Source organism: Oryctolagus cuniculus, chromosome 12 (assembly GCF_051225735.1).
Source record: "Oryctolagus cuniculus isolate XC-2025 breed Fujian yellow rabbit chromosome 12, ASM5122573v1, whole genome shotgun sequence".
Classification (NCBI taxonomy): domain Eukaryota; kingdom Metazoa; phylum Chordata; class Mammalia; order Lagomorpha; family Leporidae; genus Oryctolagus; species Oryctolagus cuniculus.
In genome coordinates this window covers 88,220,311-88,243,327 of record NC_142878.1, presented here as the reverse complement: position 1 = coordinate 88,243,327, position 23,017 = coordinate 88,220,311, and the positions used below count along the sequence as shown (strand labels likewise).

The window sequence follows — 23,017 nt, the reverse complement described above, 5'->3', positions numbered from 1 at the left end:
ATGTGGATGAGTTTATAATTCTTGTATTTCAGCTGTAGTAGCTACTGTTGGTCAATACTAACAGACTTTCTTACCAACAGGACATGGAGGTGCAGAGATTCTGTTCTCCACACTTGATATCGGCAGGTTATTTTATTTTAATCATTCAGGGTTTTGTATGTGTGTGGTGGCATCTCATTGTTTTTATTTAGCATTCCTCTGATGACTAACAGAGCTGGACGACTCACCTGTTTCTTGGCTATGTAGATATCCCCTTTTGTGTAGCTCCTACTAAAATTTCTTGCTTATTTCGTATTGCTTGTGGAAGGTCTATCAGATATGAGTCCTTTCTCAGATAAATGTGTTGCAAATATCTTCTCCCACTCTGTGGCTTTTTTATTTTTTTGCTATCTTAATAGTGTCTTCTGATGGATGCAGATTCTTAACTTTAATGTAATCCAATTCATCAGTATTTTCCTTTATCATTAGTCTGGTTTTTTTATCATTAGTCTGGTTTGCCCATTCCAAGGCCATGAATATAGTCTCTTATCTTCAAGCTTTATTATTTTACCTTTCACATTTAGATCTACAGTCTACTTGGAATTGATTTTTGTGTATAAGTGATGTGAAGTCAGGATTTATTTTTCCAGGTGGATATTCAGTTGATTCAGATGCTCTGTAGGGTCAATTTTATCATAAATCAAGAATCCACATAGGTATGGATCTGTTTCTGGACTTTCTTTTCTGTTCTATTGGTCTCATGTCACTGCTGCACTGTTTTAATTCCTGTAACTGTGAAGTAAGTTCTGATATCTGATAGTATAGGACTACTTTTTTGCCTCTTCAAGATTGTCTTGGCTATTCTTGGATCTTTGCATTTCATTTCATTTGAGATTAGCTTGCTAATTTATACCAGAAAATGTGACAGAATTTTTATACTTTGTGAGTCAATTTGGAGAGCTCTTCTGTCTTTATAGCACTGAGTTTTATAATCCATGAATATGGTATGCTTCCCCATTTAATCTAATGTTTTATGGTTTTCTGTGTAGAGATCTTATGCATCTTGTGTTAGATTTAGTCCTAGGTGGTTGATGCTAACACAAATGTTTTCTTTCTAAATTTCAATATCTAATGAAATTTTTTTTACAGAATTGGGTACTTTTATTATATATAACATAATAATGAACACAAATTGCTTCCATTCTCATGACATTTTTATAGGATGATTTAATAAAAGAAAAATACTAAGATGTTCTTTCTGTGGAAAAAGAATGAGATAACAGTGGCAGCTTGGAAGGACAAAATTTATTACAGTGGTCTAGTTGTAACTGCTATCTTCTCTCCTCAGTAGCATATTCTAGAAAAGGTATCATGATACTGTGTACTCTAAGGTCTTTAAATCGAAGATTTTAGAGCTCTCGATAATGCTCCGTCTGCAGTAAGCAGCACTATTAATCCCATTTAGATGTTTTCCTCCTCATATAACTGTGTCCTTCACTATCAATAGCTTCATAGAGATTGTTTTTGTTCTCTTGTGTTGCATGTAGATAACCAATGGAAGCCACGCAAAGCGAGAGGGTTACCAATCTGAAAGCCATTACAGGTTTGTTAGGTTTAATGAAGAGCTCTGGATTCACTGCTCGAAATAAGGTGGCTGTGCGCACCCCTCTGAGCCCTGGTTTTTTTTTTTTTTTTTTTTTTTTTGACAGGCAGAGTGGACAGTGAGACAGAGAGACAGAGAGAAAGGTCTTCCTTTGCCGTTGGTTCACCCTCCAATGGCCGCCGCGGCCGGCGCACTGCGGCCGGCGCACCGCGCTGATCCGATGGCAGGAGCCAGGAGCCAGGTGCTTTTCCTGGTCTCCCATGGGGTGCAGGGCCCAAGCACCTGGGCCATCCTCCACTGCACTCCCTGGCCACAGCAGAGGGCTGGCCTGGAAGAGGGGCAACCGGGACAGAATCCGGCGCCCCGACCGGGACTAGAACCCGGTGTGCCGGCGCCGCTAGGCGGAGGATTAGCCTAGTGAGCCGCGGCGCCGGCCAGCCCTGGGTTTTGAAAGCCTTTCTCTCTGGGTGGTTCCTCTTTAAACGCTGGAGGCTCAGGTGCTGAAGACATCTTGACTGATGATTTATTACCTTCCCCGGGGTTCCCTCCTTTCCACTCCCGCTATGGCTCCGCCTCTCTAATGAAAATTTTTAAAGGTATTATTTGTAGGGCTTATTGTTTGTATAGAGACAACTGATTTCTGTACATTGACCTTGTATTCAATGCGCTTGATAAATTTGCTTACTAATTCTAAGATTTTTATTCACAGATTCTTCTGGATTTTCCTCATATAATTATGTCACCTACAAATAATGGTGGTTTTCTCTTTCTTTTCAATCTTGGCCAGTATTGCAGCACAATAGGTTAAGCTGCAACCTGCAATCCTTATACTTTTATTATTATTTTCTCTCCATTTTTGCACAGGCTAGTACCTCCAGGTATTGACCAAAAGGAACGCTTGTCTCATTTCTAATCTTGGGGATATGTTTCAATATTTCACCATTAAGTGGGATATTTGGGCCGGCGCCGCGGCTCACTAGGCTAATCCTCCGCCTTGCGGCGCCGGCACACCGGGTTCTAGTCCCGGTCGGGGCGCCGGATTCTGTCCCGGTTGCCCCTCTTCCAGGCCAGCTCTCTGCTGTGGCCAGGGAGTGCAGTGGAGGATGGCCCAAGTGCTTGGGCCCTGCACCCCATGGGAGACCAGGAAAAGCACCTGGCTCCTGGCTCCTGCCATCGGATCAGCGCGGTGCGCCGGCCGCAGCGCGCTGGCCGCGGCGGCCATTGGAGAGTGAACCAACCGCAAAGGAAGACCTTTCTCTCTGTCTCTCTCTCTCACTGTCCACTCTGCCTGTCAAAAAAAAAAAAAAAAGTGGGATATTTGCTATAGATGTTTTAGAGAGTCTTTGTTAGGTTGAGGAAATTCTCTTCTGTCACTATGTTGCTAAAGGTTTGTTTGTTGCTTCTTAACTCATGAATGGATATTGATTTTACCAAGAATTTTTTCTGCCTCTGTGGAAATATAGAATTTTTCATATTTATTCTCATTTACTGATTTTGAAAAGTTAAGCCAATCCATCATTCATGGAGTGAATTCAACTTGGCCGTGTTGCATAATTTTTGCATTTGTGTTCATGAGAAACTGGCTTCTAATTTTTTTCTCAAGTTTAATATCACGAGTTTCCTGAAATCAAAGCGAGTTAGGAGTATTCCATGTTTTCTTCTTCTCTGGAAGAGTTTGTGTGATTTGATGTTACTTCTCCCTTATGCATTTGGGTGACAACTCTTCAGATGAAATGTTTCAGAGCTGGTGTTGTGGACCATGCTTTGGAAAGCTGGACCAGAGCCTGACTTAGACGAGAAGTGGTCAGTTCCTGTCGGTGTGAATGCTCTTGTTTTTACTCATTTCCTCCCAGTGCAGAACTGGTCACTTCACCTCTTGCTTTCCAGTTGTGTGGGGCTCAGCCAAGCAACCAGAGGTGAGCAGTGAGACCATCTGAGGCCTGAGCCTGGTCCTCAGGACTCTGAACTCTCTCCCTGCCACCAGGAGACCTGCCCCAGCCCTGCTAAGCCATCTCCACACGTCTCTGACAGAATGAGTGCCCTCGATGGCGTCCCCTTCAAGGTCCCCAATGGCTTTGTGATAGGCACAGAACCTCTCCCTGGGCCAGAGCTCAGTGTTCCAGCCTGCAGGGAGCTTCTGCTGGGTTCTATGGTAAGTGTGTATCTCTGCCTGTCTCTTCTCACCCCTGGGTCTGAGACTGCCCAATGCGGCGTTGTTCCTTGATTTTAAGGGGCAGCTCTGGGGCAAGCATCTAGCTTATAGTTAAGGTGTCCACATTCCACATCCGAGTGGATGGGTGTGATTCCCAGCCCTGCTCCTGAATCTAGACTGCTGATTCAGAAACTGAGAGGCGGCAATGAGAGCTCAAGCACTGGATTCGTGCCACCCATGTGGGAGTTCCCAGCTCCTGGCTCTGGTGCCCGCTCAGTCCTGGCCTTTGTTAGCATTTGGGGAGTGAGACAGCAGACAGAAGCGTGCTCTCTCTCTCCTCTCAAATAAAAAATAAATAAATAAAAATTTAGAAATAAATAAAGGGCAGCTTGGCCTGCTCTTGTGTGGTCCAGTAGAGGAAAAGGTGTTTCAAGGAAGAGCAGTGGTGGCTGGGTGATGAACGTTATTTCATGAGTCTTGTTTTAGGACAACTGGAGGCTGCCTACGTGATGTGTCTGAGAGTCATTATAAGAATGCTCCAATTCCTCTCTTCCCTGTCAGCCTGCCACTCTGACATTCTGTCATTAGAGTCACTCGTTTGGGCTGACAGAATCCTCTGTGGAGATGCAGCGAGTTACCCAGGATACACCAGGAGACGCTACTGCTGCACACACCCAGAGCACTTCTGCTCTGGAGGTGGCCTTGAAGTAGCTCAGGTCACACGGCTCACACCTGGGATATGTGGTGGTATCACATGTGGCCTCAGGACAAAGTGATTTAACTTCCCGGAAAGTCAAGTTCACTTGACGATTTTAAAGGAGGAGCCTATTGCATTTATAATGTAACGCAGCTATGTCAGGGGTAGGATGCAAAATTCACGTGAATTTCAAAAAAGAAAAAATAATTAAAGATTAAGATTGCAAAGAACTGTGGAGCTGGCCTTGAGCCCCCTTGGTGCTGGGTCCCCAGGCCCCTGTGTGTTCACTCCCCGCCGTCCACAGGGCACTTCATAGACCTGGCTCTGCTCTCACTCATTTGCACACAGGGAACCTGGGACCCAGAGAAGGGAAAGGAGTTATCCAAATTGAGTGTCAATGACATGACTAGAACTCGGGTCCTCCCTCCAGGTCATGTCAGAGCTAAGAATAGGATGTGGAACGTGAGATAAAACATGTAACAGGTAAGCTCTGAAGGAAAAAGTAAGTGTATGTGTGGCAGGGGGCGGGTTGTTGCAGGGAAGTCAGGAGCACAGGGCACAGTCTGCAAAGCAGAGACCTGGGGAGGGTCAGACAGGGGCCTGCGTGACCCAGGGGTGCAGGAGACGACCCCGTGCTGCCTTGTCCATCTTCAGACGCTGGAGCTGCACTGAGCCTGCGCAGGCCCCAGGTTTTCAGACCTGAAATAAGCACTGGCAAGCCCATAGCACAGTGTCCGGGCCCAGGCTGCGTGGGGCAGGCGCTCCTGCTCTCCCTGGGAGCCTGTGTTATGGCTCTCAGGTTGGCACACGACCCGTGTGGTCCATAAAAGGAATTTGCTTTACTGAGCCTGCAGTGGAAGTGGGGATCATAGCTCCCCCCACCGCCGGTCCCCACCCCCACCAAGCTTGAGCCATGCAGACAGGAGGCTAATCCCAAGGTTCCCTCCCCTAGAAACAGAAACAGTTCCCTTCGGCCAAGGCCATGCCCAGGGGCTTACACCGGCTCTGCCCCCTACTCTCAGGGTGGGTAGCCACTCTCCCTGAGCCTCCATTTCTTTCATTGCTGGGCCAGACTAACAGAGAAGAGCACTGGACACGGACTATGATTTGCAGCCTCTCCTGGCTGTAAATTCAAGTGTTTGGAACTTGAGTTTCATTGCCTCGTGGCAATATGTTCCAGATGGCAATTAGATTACCAGGTGAATCTACAGTAACCTACAGAGAAAAACAACAGCTACCAGTTACTGAGCACCTATTAAGCACCAGGCCTGTGCCAGAAAATTATTTATTTGAAAGGCAGAGTTACAGAGAAAGAAAAGGGGGCGGGGGGGAGAGATCTTCCATCCACTGGTTCACTTCCCAGATGGCTGCAACGGCTGGGGATGGACCAAACTGAAGCTAGGAGCCAGGAGCTTCTCCCACATGAGTGCAGGGGCCCAAGGACTTGGTCATCTTCTGCTGTTTTCCCAGGCCATTAGCAGGGAGCTAAAACTTCTGCTTATATGGGATGCCAGCATCACAGACAGCAGCTTAACCCTTTGCGCCTCAGCACTGGCCCTGTGGTTTACTCCCCAAATGGCCACAACAGCCAGGGCTGGGCTGGGCTGAAGCCGGGAGCCAGGAATTCCATCTGGGTCTCCCACATGGGTGGCAGGGACCCAAGTATTTGAGCCATCACCTGCTGCGTATGTATTAGCAGGAAGCTAGAATTGCAAGGGAAGCCAGGAATTGAATCCAGGCACTGTGCTATGCGGTGCAGGCATTTCAGAGGTGGGCGTTCCTGCACCATGCCACAGGAAAACACATCCCCCACTCAGGTGAGCACAGAGTCACGTGGCTTATGAGTGACAGCTAAATTTCCAACAGGAGTCTATTGAGTCATGTCCATTCCCTCCACCCTGCTGGCTTCCCAGGGAGCCCTTTCTTCCACAGTGAAAGCCCCAACAAGTCTATTTTGTTCTTTTATAGTTTCCCTTTAATTTCTTGTTTTTAAGAAATGCATTCATATAGTTTAAAAATGAGTAGATATGTATTATATATAATATATAATTATATAGTACAATTTATCATATACAATTTATATAAAGTAGTATAGAACAGGGTAAAAACTGAATCAATTATTCTGCTGTCTGGGGCTGGTGCTGTGGTGTAGTGGGTAAAGCCGTGGCCTACAGTGCCGCCATCCCATATGGGTGCTGGGTCAAGTCCTGGCTCCTCCGTTTCCAATCCAGCTCTCTGCTATGGCCTGGGAAAGCAGTAGAAGAAGGCCCATGTCCTTGGGCCTCTGCACCCACGTGGGAGGCCTGGATGAAGCTTCTGGCTCCTGGCTTTGGATTGGCACAGCTCCAGCCATTGAAGCTGTTTGGAGAGTGAACCAGCAGATGGAGGACTTTCTCTCTCTCTCTCTCTCTCTCTCTCTCTCTCTCTCTCTCTCTGCCTTTCACATAAATAAATAAATCTTTAAAATTATTCTGCTGTTGTGGGGAGAAAGAGCCATAGACAGTATAACCACAAGGGGTGACTGTGGCTGTGTTCCAATAAAACTTTACTAAAAACAGACCCATGGGGCAGGCGCTGTGCCATAACAGGTAAAGCTGTTGCCTGTTGTGCTGGCATACCATATTGGCACTGGTTCGAGTCCTGGCTGCTCCACTTCTGATCCAGCTCTCTGCTATGTCCTGGGAGGGCAGAGCAGTAGATGATGTCCCAAGTCCTTGGGCCCCTGCATCTGCGTGGGAGACTGGAAAGAGGCTCCTGGCTCCTGGCTTGAAATCAGCACAGCTCTGGCCATTGCAGCCATCTGGGGAGTGAACCAGCAGATGGAAGCGTGCTCTCTCTCTCTCTCTCTCTCTCTCTCTCTTCCTCTGCCTCTCTGTAACTCTGCCTTTCAAATAAATAAATAAATTTTTTTTTTTTTTGACAGGCAGAGTTAGACAGTGAGGGAGAGAGACAGGGAGAAAGGTCTTCCTTTTGCCCTTGGTTCACCCTCCAATGGCCGCTGCGGCCAGCGCACCGCACTGATCCGAAGGCAGGAGCCAGGTGCTTCTCCTGGTCTCCCATGGGGTGCAGGACCCAAGCACCTGGGCCATCCTCCACTGTACTCCCTGGCCACAGCAGAGAGCTGGCCTGGAAGAGGGGCAACCGGGACAGAATCCGGCGCCCCGACCGGGACTAGCACCCGGTGTGCCGGCACCGCAGGTGGAGGATTAGCCTAGTGAGCTGCAGCGTCAGCCATAAATAAATCTTAAAAAAAAAAAGAAAACAGACCCAAACCCACAAGCAGTCTACCAGCCCCTGCACCTTCTCGTCTGCACTGTTCCCCATATCTGCTCCCTCACTGGTGATCTCCGTATGTATTTATTTATTTATTTTAAAAAGATGCATTTATTTGTTTGAAAGGCAGAGTAGATGGGGAGAGAGAGAGAGAAATCTCTCATCCACTAGTTCACTCCCCAAATGACTGCAGCAGCTATGGCTGGGCCAGGCTAAAGCCAGGAGCCCAGAACTCCACCTCCTACATAAGTGACAGGCACCCAAATACTTGAGCCATCATCTACTGACTTCCCGGGAACATTAGGAGGAAGCTGCATTGAAGCAGAGCAGCTGGGACTAGAACCAGCGCTCCGATACTGGATGCTGGCATAGCAAGTAGTGGCTTATCCTTCTACGCCACAACATCAGCTCCTGTCCTTCATTCTTAATATAGCCTTCCAGAGAGTCTTACATGTGTAAGGAAAATACAACAGTTTCCTCCTTTTTTACATAAAAGGTAGACCCATATATATATATATATATATATATATATATATATATATAATTCTTGGGTTTTTTTGTGTAATATATTTTAAGATCTTTCTGTATCAGTTCATGGAAAGCTTCTTCAACTGTGTTTTTCATTGCGTGATACTGCATTATACGGCTGTATCTATCACACTTTACTGTGCTAGTGCCCTCCGGTGGACATTTGGGTTCTTCAGCCATTACGAATAACGCTGCAGCGAAGTGCTCACTCCAGCACACAGCCTTTGGAGTCTGAGTTTCAAGCCAAATTGCCCTCCCTCGGGCTTCTACTGACCCGCGTTACAGGCAAGCCCTTTCCTCCCAGGTGGCCCATGGAGTGTTGTCCAGCTGGATCCGCTAAGGGACAGGCAGATGGTATCTCAGTGGAGTTGTGATTTGGCCTTCTCCTATAGGGAGTGAGGGTCAGCAACTTTTCCTAGGCGTAACAGTCATTTGCATTCTTTTCTGTGGACTGTTCCCACCTTTTGCCCATTTTCCTGTTGGGCTGTTGGCATTTATCTTACCTATTCCTAGGCATACACTCTCTGTTAGTGGAGTTAGCCCCCTGGCTGTGATAGGAGTGCGGCTCCCCAGCCCCCAACACCACCACCAAGTTTGTCATTGGCCTTATGATTTTGTTTATAGGGCATATTTGCCATGCAGATTTTGGGTGTTTTTGTGGCAGAATTATCTTTGATGGCTTCTGGACTTTTTTTTTTTTTTTTTTTAATGTATTTGAAAGAGAAAGATCATCCATTCACTGGTTCACTTTCCAAATGCTCCCAAGAGTTAGAGCTGGGCTAAGCTGAAGCCACAAACCCGGAACTCCATTCAGATCCCTCACATGGGTGGTGGGGACCCAATCACCTGCTCTCTCCCAGGTCCCGTTAACAGGCAGCTGGATCAAGAGCAGAGCCGGAACTCGAGCCCAGACAGTGCAGGATAGGACGCGGTGTTCCAGGTGGTGTCTCACCTGTGCGGCACACACCTCATCCAGCTTCTGGATTTCCATACAAGACGAGAAAGGCCTGTCCACCTGAGATTGTGAAGGACTTCTCTCCTGTTTTCTCTTAGTGCTTTTACAGTTTCATAACACATATTTGAATCTTGGATTTTTTCGGAATTCATCTTTTTAGAATTTTTAAGTTAATTTATTTGAGAGGCAGAGAGACATACAAATTTTATATGTAGCTGCTCCCATCTTTGGTTCAATCCCCAAATTCCCACAGTGGCCAGGCCTGGGCCATGCTGAAGTCAGAACAGAGAACTCTGTTCAGGTCTCCAGGTGGCAGGAACCCAGCTACTTGAGTTATCGATACTACTCCCAGGGTCTACATTAGCAGGAAGCTGGAGTCAGGAGCCAGAGGTGTGTTTTGAACCCAGGTATTCGGATATGGGATGCAGGCCTCTCAACCAAAATCTTAACCATTAAGACAAATGGTTCTTAGTTTTAAAAGTAGGTGATGGGAATATTTAATTTTAACTCATTTATAAATTATCAAGTGAAATTATTTATGTGGGTTTCAGTTTTTTTTTTTTTTTTTTGGATAGGCAGAGTTAAACAGTAAAAAAGAGAGACAGAGAGAAAGGTTTTCCTTCCGTTCCTCCTGGTCTCAGGGCCCAAGCACTTGGGCCATCCTCCACTGCCCCCCAGGCCACAGCAGAGAGCAGGACTGGAAGAGGAGCAACCAGGACAGAATCCGGCGCCCCGAACGGGACTAGAACCTGGGGTGCCGGAGCCTCACGCAGAGGATTAGCCTAGTGAGCCACGGAGCCAGCCCCAGATTGCTTTTTTAAATTTGAGAGACAGAGACACAGGGAGCTCCCATTGGCTGGTTCACACCCCAGATGCCCACCATGGCCAGGACTGGAGCCAGGAACATGATTCAGGTCTCCCGTGAGGAGAGAGGAGCCTAATTATTTGAGCCATCACCACTGCTCCCAAGGGCTGACTGGTAGGACGCCGCGGTCGGGGGCTGGGAATGGACGCAGGCACTCTGATGTGGGACCAAGCTCCAGCTCCCCTACATGGTTTCTCTGGGTGGCCTGCTCCCGGGGAGAAAGCCCCTGGATTAGGTGACGGAGAACACTGCTCAGCCACCCACCACCATCTGTCCTGGGCAAATACAATGATCCTCAGATCCTGAGCCTCATTTTCATAATCTGGAATAGCAGTGACACCAGAACCCACTGAGTTGAGCAAAGATTAGCCATTATTGCATTTCCGGGGCCCCAGAGTAACCTTGGGTGGCGGTAGAGGGGATGAGTCGGGAGAGGGGTTACCCCGCAGCGGGACTTGTCTGCCTGGACAGGCCTCCGGGGTGACTGCTCCATGCCAAAGGCTTCTGTGCTCAGGCCAAAGCCTCTTCTTGGGGAACAAGTTTTACCGGAAGAAGTTCTTAAACACCTGTCGTTCAGTGACATAGTGCATGGCTAAGGATCTTAGACACTGCAGTTCCTCGCTCGGTCTTTCATAGCGGAATTTGCCATCAAACCGTTAGTGACCTCTCTCCGGCGATGGTAGCTCCCTCCCAGGGTGAGGGTGGGCTGTGATGGATGCCAGGAGCTGCCCAAGCCTGAGCTGTCTGGCTGCACAGGTTCTCCCCAGGGGTGGGTGTGCACACCGGTTGGGCCTCACGTCGCCTTCTCTCCGCAGCACAACTTCAGCCTGGAAAGAAAGGCGCTCTTCTGGGTGGAAGCCGCCCTTCCGGGACCCTGCCCGTCCCAGTGCGGGGACCCGGGGACAGCGTCAGCGCCTCCAGCCTGGCTCTTGCTGCTGAGCCCGGAACACCAGCTGGCACCGGCGCCTACTGCCAGCAAAAGCCCAGAGGCCGGACTTCAGGAGCAGCCGGAGGAGGAGGAAGAGGAGAAAGTAGGGGAGGATGAGGAAGGCGTCTCCTCCGGCAGCGAGGAGGAGCCGGGCCCGCGCCGGGGCTCGCTGGGCGCATTGAGCGGCGTGCGCTCGGAACCCGCGGGCACTCGGCGGCGGCTCTCGGAGGGCCGGCTGGCCGCCCGGCCCCGCACGCTGCTGCCTCGCCCCCGCGGCCAGCGCGCGCTGAGCCTCTGCTGCTCCGGCCCGGCGCCCGCGCCCGCAGCCCCGCTCGCCGACGCCCCCGTGCTGCCCCAGCGACCCTCCACGGCGGGCGCCATGCCCCCGCTGCGCAGCCACAAGCCCACGGTCGCGGTAAGGATTCCGCCCCTGCTCGACCGAGGACCGGGCCCGCAGCCTCGGCCCCCTCCTGCCTTCCTTGACCTGCTCCCGCCAGGCCCTGCATTGTGCAGTCCCGCTGTAGCCTTTTTCCTAGACAGAGAACGTTCCCGGCCCGAGGCCCCCATGTGCGTGTCCGCTGTGCCTGCTTTGCCTCTGCCAGGGCGCGAGTCCAGTGATTTTAATTCCCCAGCCCGTGCCTGTCTCTTCCGTGGGATGAGTTCTTTTCTGGACAGGGATTAGATTCTGTTTATTTTTGTTTCCATAGCACGCGGCAGCACACTTGACCCATAGGGGGTGCTCACTGAATGTCTGTTGGTTGAATCAGTGAACAGCAACAAATCTAGGGCTGCCCACCGTGAGATTTGTCTTGGGCTGGGGGTTCCACCCCTGCCGTTACTTCCTGCCAGACACCGGCGTGAGCCACACAAGGTCCCAAGCACAGGACAAAGGAAGGTTGGCCAAAGGGCAGTGGGACAAAGCCCCAGTCCCGTTCAGAGAGATCAGGTGTTGGAAGACAGAGACCCAGGCTGCTGCAGGCTGGGAGGGCTTCAGGATGGAGGAGGTGACCCAGGGAGAACCTGGAGCAGGAGTGAATCAGAGCGAAGCCAGAGACAGCTAAGCCTCACACCTCTCACTTTACCCCTTCCTAGGTCTGCACCCAAATTTTTACCCATTATATTGTGTTCTTTGCCTTTTGAAAGGTCCCCCTCTGAATTATGGAAGTCTCAGACTCCACAGACCCGGGTTCAGAGCAGATAGGAAGGAGCAGGACTGCAGCAGAGCATGGCTTCCCACCCCCTGCAGCCCCATCCCTCAGGCCCAGAGAGGCTGCAGAACCGAGGCAGGCTGAAATTAAATCCGGAAATCGGACTTGCCACCTGGCCTTTCCCACCCACTGCTGAGTGACCTTAGGCAAGTCACCGAACCACTCTGAGCCACCCCTTCCCCACCTGTGCAGTGGCCCAGTGACCCTGCACGCAGAGCTGACAGAGAGGGGGAGCTGAGAATCCGTGAGCTGGGTGGGCCGTGCCCACCTCAGGCACCTGATGCTGAGGCCGGGATGGCTCTTCCTTGCCCCTGACAACACCACAGTGGGCCGGGTGGGGCAGAGATGCCATTGACAGGGAACTGGGGCCGAGAGTAGCTAGGAACCTTTACTAAGGACACCAGAGCAGACCTGGCTCCTAAAATTCGGACATTCTCCACCATGAAGGTAAGGGCAGGGCAGGCCCTGGGGTATGGTCACGGCGGGAAACCCCCTGAGAAGATGGCGGTGGGCAGGGAATTCCCAGGCCCCCCCATCCAGCCTCGGCCCCAGGAGCCAGGCTGGCAGCTGAGCTGCCCTTGAAAGAGGGCAGAGATGGCCAATGCCGCGGCTCACTAGGCTAATCCTCCGCCTTGCGGCGCCGGCACACCGGGTTCTAGTCCTGGTCGGGATGCCGGATTCTGTCCCGGTTGCCCCTCTTCCAGGCCAGCTCTCTGCTGTGGCCAGGGAGTGCAGTGGAGGATGGCCCAAGTGCTTGGGCCCTGCACCCCATGGGAGATCAGGAGAAGCACCTGGCTCCTGCCTTCGGATCAGCGCGGTGCGCCGGCCACAGCACACCAGCCGTGGCGGCCATTGGAGGGTGATCCAACGGCAAAGGAAGACCTTTCTCTCTGTTTCTCTCTCTCTTTCACTGTCCACTCTGCCTGTCAAAAAAAAAATAATAATAATAATAAGCCGGCGCCGTGGCTCAATAGGCTAATCCTCCACCTTGCGGTGCCGGCACACCGGGTTCTAGTCCCGGTCGGGGCGCCGGATTCTGTCCCGGTTGCCCCTCTTCCAGGCCAGCTCTCTGCTATGGCCAGGGAGTGCAGTGGAGGATGGCCCAGGTGCTTGGGCCCTGCACCCCATGGGAGACCAGGAAAAGCACCTGGATCTTGGCTCCTGCCATCGGATCAGCGCGGTGCGCCGGCTGCAGCGGCGGCCATTGGAGGGTGAACCAACGGCAAAGGAAGACCTTTCTCTCTGTCTCTCTCTCTCACTGTCCACTCTGCCTGTCAAAAAAAAAAAATAATAATAATAAAGAAAGAGGGCAGGGCAGAAGCTAGCCTAAGGGTACTTCCTCGGGAGAAACGGGAGGGGTGATGCCAGCCAAGCCAATTGCAGTGCCGTCCTGCCCGCCTCCTTGGTCCAGAGTCTGCTTGGGTTTCTCCAGCACCACAGCAGAGGGGCTCGTGTGTCCAGTGGCCACCTGCTCCCCTGCCAAGCGCCTGCCCAGCCGACTTCAAGGAGGAGGATCTGGCCAGGAAGCTCCATGCCTGAGCTCCCCTCGCTAAGGGGTGGGATAAAGAACACTTGGAGTGGGGGTTCAGGTCCCAAACACGTGTTGCATGTGAGGTTCTTTAACTTCTCTGAGCCTCGATTTCAGTATCTGCAAAATGAGATACTTGGCTGGACCTATCATAGTTCTTTTGCATGACCTTCTAGGCGATAAATGAACTATTAGCTTTTGGTAAATTCCCCCTGGGCCAGGTCCTTTGCTAATCCCTGTTCTCACACCATCTCACTTACGCCTCATGACAGCCCTGTGTGCCAGCTTCTGTGACTGCTTCCCTATCACCCACGAGGGGACCCAGTGGGCCGTGGGGAGCTGGGGTCTGCAGGCACCTCCACACCGCTGGCCCTGACACTCGGTAGAGAAGGTGGCACACAAAAGCACTTTGCGCAGTGTCTGTGCCAGCCAGATGTCACCCCTGCAGTAACTGCTGTGCTCAGCCTGTCTGTATTTCAGTCTCTCAGCCCGTACACCTGCCTGCCACCTCCCGGGGAGGCACCGCAGCCTCTCCACCACCACAGATCCCAGCCTGATGCTGCTGCGGCTGATCTGCTGTCCGCCCTGAGCCAGGAGGAGCAAGACCTCATCGGGCCGGTGGTGGCTCTGGGCTACCCCCTGGGAAGGGCCATTGTGGCCCTGCAGAAGACGGGGAGGCAGAGCCTGAGCCAGGTGAGTCGGTCCCGAGCCGAGGGGCTGTACCGCTGAGCCAGGCGAGTGGCCATGCGCTTTTCATCTTTAACCTGGGATACTTTTGCTTCCTTCTCTTCAGAGGCAGACCCTCAGGATGGCACTCATCTCTGGTGGGCTTGTGAGCCCGTTTCCAGACTCTACTGCCACCTCTTGCATCAGAGTTCATCTGGGACCCCCATACCCACTTGAGGAGCCCCAACCTTCTGCTTCTGCCCTGGTCCCTGGCCCAAATACAGGCAGTCAGGAGCTGTCCAGTGTGACTTTCTATGATGAGAGAGGTGTTTTCTATTTGTGTTATGCAACACAATAGCCACCAGCCACGTATGGTTACTGGAAACAAGGCTACTGTCATTGAGAAACTGCATTTTAGGAATTTTATTTAATTTAAATTCAAATAGCAACATGTAGATTGTGGCTGCCATATTGCATGGCACAGCTCTAACCTCATCTCTTCATGAATAGTTTAGCCATACCCATCTCTCTCTCTCCCTCCCTCTCTCTCTCTCTCCCCATTTCCCTACAGTCAAGAGTATTTATTGAGCACTTCCTGGGCATTCAGATGCAGCCAGGAGCTATGAGGAAAACCAAGGTTCATCAAACCCAGTGATGCAGCTTGGGCTCTCCTGGAAGGAGACGCAGGTGGAGTCTGGCATGCAGGAGGAGACCCTCGGGTTCAGCTCCTGTAGGGGGTGGGGCGGTGGGGACAGAGCGGGAAGCAGGCAGGGGGAGAGGCTGAGCCTTAAGGCAGGCGCAACAGCACCACCAGCCAACCCCAGGCAATTTACACCCCATCCATCAGCCACTGCGTGTGGGAAGGGCGGCCAGAGACGTGTGCAGCCAAGGCATTCCTTCCCCGAAGGGGCAGGCATCTCCCGGGGCCTCCCAGCTCTCCCAGCGTGTGGAGCAACAAGTCCTTCAACGCCGGGCTGTCTGGAAGGTGCATCATGGGGTCGATCGCACCCGGATTCTGTTCTCTCTCTTAGGGAACCTCTTCCTGATGGCACTCCAAGTGGAGCGCTCTGGGCTGCTCTGATATTTGGAAGCAGGCCTTGACCCCAGAACGAGCCAGGAACGTGTGTGCACCTGCAGGGGAGTGAGGGGCCCCGAAGGGCCTAACGAGAGGTGCGAGTGGGGGCACAGGGGCCTAGGAGGGGTGTTCCTTCTGCCAGCTACTGCTAGGGAGCAAAAGGGTCCTGGCGTCTAGTGGCACACTCCAACAACCATTTATTTGCTGTCATTCTCTGGGGCGACAGTTGGGGGGTGGACTCAGCTGGGTGGTTCATGTGCTAACCTCACCTGGAGCCTCTCATGTGGCTGCAGCTTGCTGACTCAGCTGGGGCCGAATGGTCTAAGGGGCCTAATGGTTGGTGCTGTTTGTCAGCCAGGCCATATGTCGCCAGCAAGCTAGCCCACTGGGCCCTCAGATTGCAAGAGTGAAAACCGACACGTCTTTTGAGACCCGTGCTGACATTGGGCATTGATCACTTCCACCTCATTCTATTGGTCAAAGCATGTCATAGACCGGCCCAGATTCAAAGAGTGGAAAAATAGGCTCCACCTGCCGATGGGAGGGACTGTGAGGGATTTGTGGGCATCCTCAATCTGCCACGGGAGGGTCCAGTGACCAAGAGGGGCTTTGTGAAGTGCCAGGCGCTGAGCTGGACTTCAAGGATGGATAAGAGCTGACTTTGAAGGAGAGAGAAGGGATGATATTCCCAGCCAGAGGGACAGAGGGAACCAAGGCGTGGAGGCTGGGAGGAAGCATCTGGGGTGGGGTGGGGTCTCTGATCGGAGCAGCGTTGCTGAACGGGAGAGGGTGCCAGAGGCGGGCTGGTGGAATGAGACAGAGGGGAGCTGGGGGCTGATGGACGGGGCCTTCATGCTGGGCTGAGATTCTGACAAGTGACCCTGAATGCCATTGCCTAAGCCCCCTCCCCAGTGTATCCCTGGGACTCTCCGTGGTGGGAAAGCTGACCCTTGCTCCCTTTCTCCTGTCCTCGCTTCACCCCCATCACCATCGGAGAGCTTGCGGCTGGGTGTTGGGTCCCTGGGTTGCAGAGCTGCCTGCCCCTGGGGGAGGGAGTGGCGGGAGGAGAATGACCCTCAGACTGGAGCTGGAAACAGGATGTGCTGCCCCCCAGGCTGGGGAGGTGGGGAGATGCACCTGATCCACTCCCCGGCCCCTTGTGCTTCCACTCTCCCCGGAGCTCACCCATCCCTGCCCTGTCCTGGAGGAAGCCTTCCGATTCGGTGCGTCTCCTGTGTCTGAAACGGAGGGGTGAGCTGAGCACTCTCCCGGTGGCAGCCCCTGGTCTGAGCGTGTCCAGTGAGGCCTTCTGAATCCTGCCAGGTCGCTGTGCTTTGACTGTGCTGAGCCAGGGACGCTCACCTCGCCCGTCAGGGGCAGCACCGGCGCCGAGAGCGGGCAGCCGGGACTCTGAATCTTTGTTGCTCTTCTCAGGTTCTGTGTGAGGACGTCTGTCCGAGGGCAGCACCCCAGGCTCGCTGGAGGTTTAGGAGTGCATCTAAAGTTCCCCCAACCTGCAGCTGCCACCGAAAAACTAGGACCTTGGCCAAGGATCTGGCCAGGAGAGCCGTGAGGGGCCAGACCCCCCAGGGCCCTGACACGCCACTCCCGGCCCGTGGGTGTCTGAGGATGACTCAGCGCCAGCCCCAGGCCCTGGCCTCCTAGTGGGTGGGCTGCAAGGAGCCCATTGTGTTGGGAACATTGCATTCCCAGACAGGCAGGGACCAGCTGCCTGGCCCCCAGCTGGTGGCCTTCTTCCCCGGGGGAGGTCAGCGGCCAGGCGCCAGGGGTGGCCTTCGCACCACTTCACTTTCCTCCCCCACTAAGCTGGCATTTCTCGAAGTTTTCTGAAGTTCCGCCCTAAGCCAGGCAGCTCCTTTGAGTTCAGGTGCCTTCCCTGCCTTAAAAGACACACACTGCGGTCAGTGCTTTCCGTCCGAGATGAGTGACAGGTGGCCCAGAAGGGAGGGTGTCTGGTGAGGGAGACAGGACTCTTAAAAAACTCAGGGAGAGGGCCGGCGCCGCGGCTCACTAGGCTAATCCTCCGCCTAGCGGCGCCGGCACACCGGGTTCTAGTCCCGGTCGGGGCGCCGGATTCTGTCCCGGTTGCCCCTCTTCCAGGCCAGCCCTCTGCTGTGGCCAGGGAGTGCAGTGGAGGATGGCCCAGGTGCTTGGGCCCTGCACCCCATGGGAGACCAGGAAAAGCACCTGGCTCCTGGCTCCTGCCATCGGATCAGCGCGGTGTGCCGGCCGCAGCGCGCTGGCCGCGGCGGCCATTGGAGGGTGAACCAATGGCAAAAGGAAGACCTTTCTCTCTGTCTCTCTCTCTCACTGTCCACTCTGCCTGTCAAAAAAAAAAAAAAAAACAAAAAAAACCCACAAAACTCAGGGAGAGGCCGGCGCCGCGGCTCACTAGGCTAATCCTCCGCCTTGCGGCGCCGGCACACCGGGTTCTAGTCCCGGTCGGGGCGCTGGATTCTGTCCCGGTTGCCCCTCTTCCAGGCCAGCTCTCTGCTGTGGCCAGGGAGTGCAGTGGAGGATGGCCCAAGTCCTTGGGCCCTGCACACCATGGGAGACCAGGATAAGCACCTGGCTCCTGGCTTCGGATCAGCGCGGTGCGCCGGCCCGGCCGCAGCGTGCCAACCACGGCGGCCATTGGAGGGTGAACCAACGGCAAAGGAAGACGTTTCTCTCTGTCTCTTTCTCTCACTGTCCACTCTGCCTGTAAAAAAAAAAAAAAAAAAAAAAAAAAAAAAAAAAAAAAAGTCAGGGAGAGGAGAAGGAAGGCAAAATGTAAGCTTTGTCTGTCTTCATTCTTTCTGCGAGGCTCAGTATCCATATTGTGTGGCACGTGTGAGGGTCCCCCGACCAGGCCGTGACTCCCAAGGGGACTCGAGGCCCATCGGGCTTCGCCTGTGAGCCTCAGTTTTCCTATTCCCAGGTTAGAGGAGCAATGTGTGTTTGGAGCCGATCACTTCTGGAGGCCTCATCCCGGGATCTGAAGGCGACAGCTGGGTTGTTCCTGCAGTCCCGTAGGCCCAGAAGATGACCAGGGAGCAACATCTTTACACATGCAAATTCCCAGGCCCTATTTAGAACACACACACACACACACACACACACACACCAATGTGCCCAGGAGCCTAGAATTGCAAGGTCTGTGGAAGGTTCCAGAACACAGCCTGGTGTGGTGTGGACTAAAGTCAGCCATCCCTTGATCCATTGATTCTCAGTCTTGCCTGCACATCGGGCACCCGGGGAGCGTAAAAAGAAGTCGCATCGCCCAGGCCAATGACATCACTGGGGGCAGGCAGCAGTAGCTTTTAAAGCTGTTGGAGGTAGCAGCACTGAGCACCATTGAGATTGCGAACCATTGCTGGGGACGGGCCACAAGGGGAGGGAGCACCTGCTCACCGCCCCTGCCCTCCTCCTGTCTGCTGTGCCGCCAGCTCAAAGCCCTCTGCCAGCAGCTGACTCCCCTGGGGGACAAGGCGCTGACAAGAGGTCCTAGCCCTGCGAGCCACCTGCCCCGGCTGCACCTCTGTTTTCTCAGCTGTGAAAGGAGGGCTTGGCTGAGTGGCTTTCCAGATGCAGTCAGAGCAAGGCCAAGGGGTCCCAGGCAGAAGCTCTGAGCACATCCCTGGGCCCGTTACTGCTGACGCCTCCTGTGCTGGGACCAGCTGGGCGGGGTTAACCCCGTTTGAACACCATCCGCCCAGAGGAGCCGTGCTTTCTGCCCAGCTCCTGAGGGCTGCGGAAACCCAGGCTGCTTCCTTCTCCACGGAGACTCCTAATTCTCAGGGTCTGGAGCCTTCGTTTGGCGGCTGCAGCCTATAAATCCTGCTGTGGTTTCCCTGGCACAGCTGTTGCCCCGTATCTGGTTTATCTCCCCCACTGAGTCGGGAGTTTCTCGAAGGTAGTTCTTAATTCATTTATAAACACAGGCGTACATTCATTGAGCTCCCTCGGCCTGCCATTGTGCTGGGGATGCGGGACTGACACAGCCCCTGCCTCTTGGAGTGGAAAGTTGGCAGGTGACAGATGAGAAGGATTAAGTGAGGCCATTACCCAGCCATGTGCGTGCTGTAATAGGGCAAGCACAGGGCACCCAGGAAGCCGGAGGGGCAGGATGGCTCTCCTGGGACGGGGAGAGGCTGGCCCTGGCTGGGTTCAGGAGCCGGATATGCAGAGTCCTGGGGGGCGTGGGAGGAGGCAGCACTACTCTCCTACTGGTAAAGTGGACACCAGCAGGAAGCGATTTGAACAGGCCCCCAGCCCTGCAAGTCTCCTATGCAGTCCCCGCATAGGTTGGCCGGGGACCATTGCACAGTAGGGGCTCCAAGAGGCCAGGCAGAGATGTGCCTGGGGGAGGGGCTACACATTCCCCGAGGTGGGTGCTCGCAGGGAGGGTGTGTGTGTGTGTGGCCCTGCCCCCCACCTAGGTTCTGTGCACACCCTGGCAGATCTGCCCAGCCCTTCTCCTGGGCTCCAGTCTCCAACTGGGACGACTGGCCAGGACTCACTGGCTGCCTGTCCCTGGGTCCTCAGAGGAGGTCTCTGGGCCCACAGTGCATGTGGACGCCTGCCCGGTGTGCTTGGCCCTGACCTCAGGCCTCAGTGAGACCCTTGGGAGCCTCCTGCCCTGTCGGCTGCCTCGGCCGCTCCTCTCACTGTCCTCTCTCTCTGCCCACTTCTGGCCCAGTTTCTCGGCTACCTCAGCGCCTGTGACCGGCTGCTGCGCCAGGGCTACGAGGAGGGCCTGGTGGACGAAGCCATGGAGATGTTCCAGTTCTCAGAAAGCCAGGTTAGCAGAGCCTTGGGCATGCATGAGCCCACTGTGGGGGCTGTGGGCCTGGGGGGCGGGGAGGAGAATGGGAAGAGGTGGGGCGGGAGAAATGCCCATCCTGGGCAGAGGAAGAAAGGGGGGAGCCCGCATCACCCTAGAGACACAGGGAAACCACAAGTGCCGCCCGGGATCAAGTTCATCTGACCTGGGGCAGGGCACACAGCTTTCTGATTGGGGGGTACTCCCTGGGCTGAGACCAAGTTTATCTGGCCTGGGTCGGGGCGGGGCACACAGCTTTCTGGCGCTGGTGTCGGGGGCTCCCGGGCTGAGACCAGGACTCGTGGAGCCCCCAGTGCCCGTGCTGCTTCCTCTCCCTCAGGCCGGGGAGTTCCTGCGCCTCTGGGAGCAGTTCAGCGACATGGGCTTCCAGCAGGAGCGCATCAAGGAGGTGTTGCTGGTCCATGGCAACCGCCGGGAGCAAGCGCTGGAGGAGCTGGTGGCCTGCGCCCAGTGACCACGCCAGGGCCGCAGAGCCCTCCTCGGTGCCCGGGCACCCCGGCCAGGGCCACTCCTGCAGCCCGTCCTGACTGCGTTATTAAAACCCAACTGTGGGCCCAGCGCTGTGGCGCAGAGGGTTAAAGCCCTGGCCTGAAGCGCCGGCATCCCATATGGGCGCCGGTTCGAGTCCCGGCTGCTCCTCTTCCGATCCAGCTCCCTGCTATGACCTGGGAAAGCAGTAGAAGATGGCCCAAGTCCTTGGGCCCCTGCACCTGCGTGGGAGACCCAGAGGAGGCTCCTGGCTCCTGCCTCCAGATCGGCACAGCTCCGGCCATTGCAGCCATCTGGGGAGTGAACCAGCGGATGGAAGACCTCTCTCTCTCTCTCTCTCTCTCTCTCTCTCTCTACCTCTTCCTCTGTAACTGTCTTTCAAACAAATGAAATACATCTTTAAAAAAAAAAAAAACTGTAGCACAAAGCGACTTGTGTTCACTGCTGAAGCAGGAAGGATGCCCAGGGTGGGAGTAAATACCCTAAGGCGGCTGGAGTTGGAAGCTACTGCCTCTGGGAAGAGAGAGGGGGGATCCTGGGCCAGGAGCTGCCTTCCCTGCAGGCTTTGTAAACATCACCGGCAGCTGACCCTTTAAGCTGTGTGCACTGGTAGCTTTGCTCTTAAGGAAGTGAGGACGAATGACTGGCAGCTCTCTTTGAGCCCCGTGAGCTCCTCCTGGGCTCCGTGCCAGTTGGAAGACCTGATTCCTGATTGGGGTTCTGTTGGTGTCCAGCTCAAGGCCTCTTCGGGCCTCCGTTTCCCAGGAAAGGTAGAGCGATTTGACGAGGTCACAAGTTACATCAGGGACCCTGGGGGTTAGGCTGCCACTGGGATGCCCATGTCCCATTTCAGCATGCCTGGGTTCCAACGCTGCCCTGCTGCCAGTCCAGTTTCCTGGAAGGCAGCAGAGGATAGCGCACGTACTTGGGTCCCCGCCACCTATATGGGAGACCCAGATGGAGTTCCTGGCTCTGACCCAGCCTGGCTGTTGCAGGCCTTTGGGAAGTGAATCAGTGGGTGGAAGTTTCTCTCTCTCTCCCCTCTACCTTTTGAATAAAAATAAAGAAAACTTTTTAAAAAGATGCTGACACCCCATGTCACTGGCCCTGAATTCAAGTCCTGGCTTTCCTCATGATTCTAACTTCCTGCTAACGTGCACTCTGGGGGACAGTGGCAATGGCTCAAGTATTTGGGACCTTGCCGCCTACGTGGGAAACCTGGATGGAGTTTCTGGCTCCTGGCTTCAGCCTGGCCCAGCCCCTACTGTCATGGGTACTTGGGAAGTGAAGGGGCAGATAGAAAGTCTGTCTGTCTCTCCACCTCTCAAATACGTAAATAAAATGAAAATTCTACGTATTGTCCAGACCTGGCTGCCCTCCACAGAAGGCCCAGTGTGTTCTAGGGCAGAAAGCGCAGCTCGGCAGCTCCCTCGGGGGTTCTGTATGATGTAATGAGCTCCTCGCCAGTGTGTCACCCTGGGACCAGCCAGTCCGGGCCACTTTCTGCCCTGACAACCTATGAGCCTTCACTTCGAGGGTGGGGAGGTTGGGACCAGCTCTCCCCAGTCACCCGAGACCCGTCCTTTAGAAGCCCCCAGGGTTTGAGGGGAGCAGTTGCTGGAGCGGCTCGTGGCTCAGGCAAACAGAGGTCAGAGGCCAAGACGCTGGTGCCCCTGCCCTTCCCGGCTGGCCCTGTGCAGAGGCCTGTGGCAGGGAGCACAGACAGGGCTGGACGCGGTGCTGAGGACTGTCAGCAACCGGAACGGCCCATTTCTCAGGACCACAGCCCCAACCCCTTGCTGGGACGCGACATGGCTCCATATCTCCAGCGGCTGATGTGCAGGTGAGGCAGGCAGCCCCTCCCAGAGTCAGGGCCTTCACAGGGCTGGGCCTGACACAGCTGACTCTGCTCCTCCCTCGCCTCGGCCCGGAGCCTCTGCCGATCTTGCCTCAACTTGCGTCGGCCTTCCCAGCTGACAGCCTGCCCTTGGCACCTGCGCCATTGCCAGCTGAGTGGCTGCCAGCGCCTCCTCCGGGCTCGGAGCCTCCCAGTCTAGGGACAGCAGGGAGGGACACACCCTCTAGTCATGGTCGATCAAGAGGAGTCAGGACCCCCCTCCCTCTTCCAGGACCCCCGTCTGTTCTCGGCCCCTTCCTTCGGGAGCCCAGGTGTCCCCCACCCCCTAAGCCTGGCCTCTTCCTGGCTTGCACGCCTGTCTTTCCCG

General features: G+C 54.2%; 1 protein-coding gene across 3 annotated transcripts; it reads left to right on the top strand.

Annotated features, from left to right (window-relative positions):
* The first annotated feature begins 3,458 nt into the window (after nt 1-3,458).
* Nucleotides 3,459-21,873, top strand: UBAP1L (ubiquitin associated protein 1 like). Of its 3 annotated transcripts, none has more exons than XM_017347953.4 (5): nt 3,470-3,734; nt 10,868-11,395; nt 14,197-14,409; nt 20,160-20,261; nt 20,623-21,873. In XM_017347953.4, exons 1-5 carry the CDS (start codon nt 3,615-3,617, stop codon nt 20,755-20,757), a joined length of 1,098 nt encoding a protein of 365 aa, XP_017203442.1. In that variant the 5' UTR covers nt 3,470-3,614; the 3' UTR covers nt 20,758-21,873. The 3 variants fall into 3 exon arrangements, with proteins under 3 accessions (XP_069909481.1, XP_017203442.1, XP_008267107.1); XM_008268885.5 differs by lacking the exon at nt 3,470-3,734 and adding an exon at nt 10,316-10,731; XM_070053380.2 differs by lacking the exon at nt 14,197-14,409 and having other exon boundaries at nt 3,459-3,734.
* The last annotated feature ends 1,144 nt before the right edge of the window (nt 21,874-23,017 follow it).

What these genes read in the sequence shown, in the direction of transcription:
- UBAP1L (XM_017347953.4), top strand. Translation starts at nt 3,615, where the DNA reads ATGAGTGCCCTCGATGGCGTCCCCTTCAAGGTCCCCAATGGCTTTGTG. An exon ending in GCCACAAGCCCACGGTCGCG is followed by an intron (nt 11,396 to 14,196) that starts GTAAGGATTCCG and finishes TCTGTATTTCAG; the next exon opens with TCTCTCAGCCCGTACACCTG. An exon ending in GGAGGCAGAGCCTGAGCCAG is followed by an intron (nt 14,410 to 20,159) that starts GTGAGTCGGTCC and finishes CTTCTGGCCCAG; the next exon opens with TTTCTCGGCTACCTCAGCGC.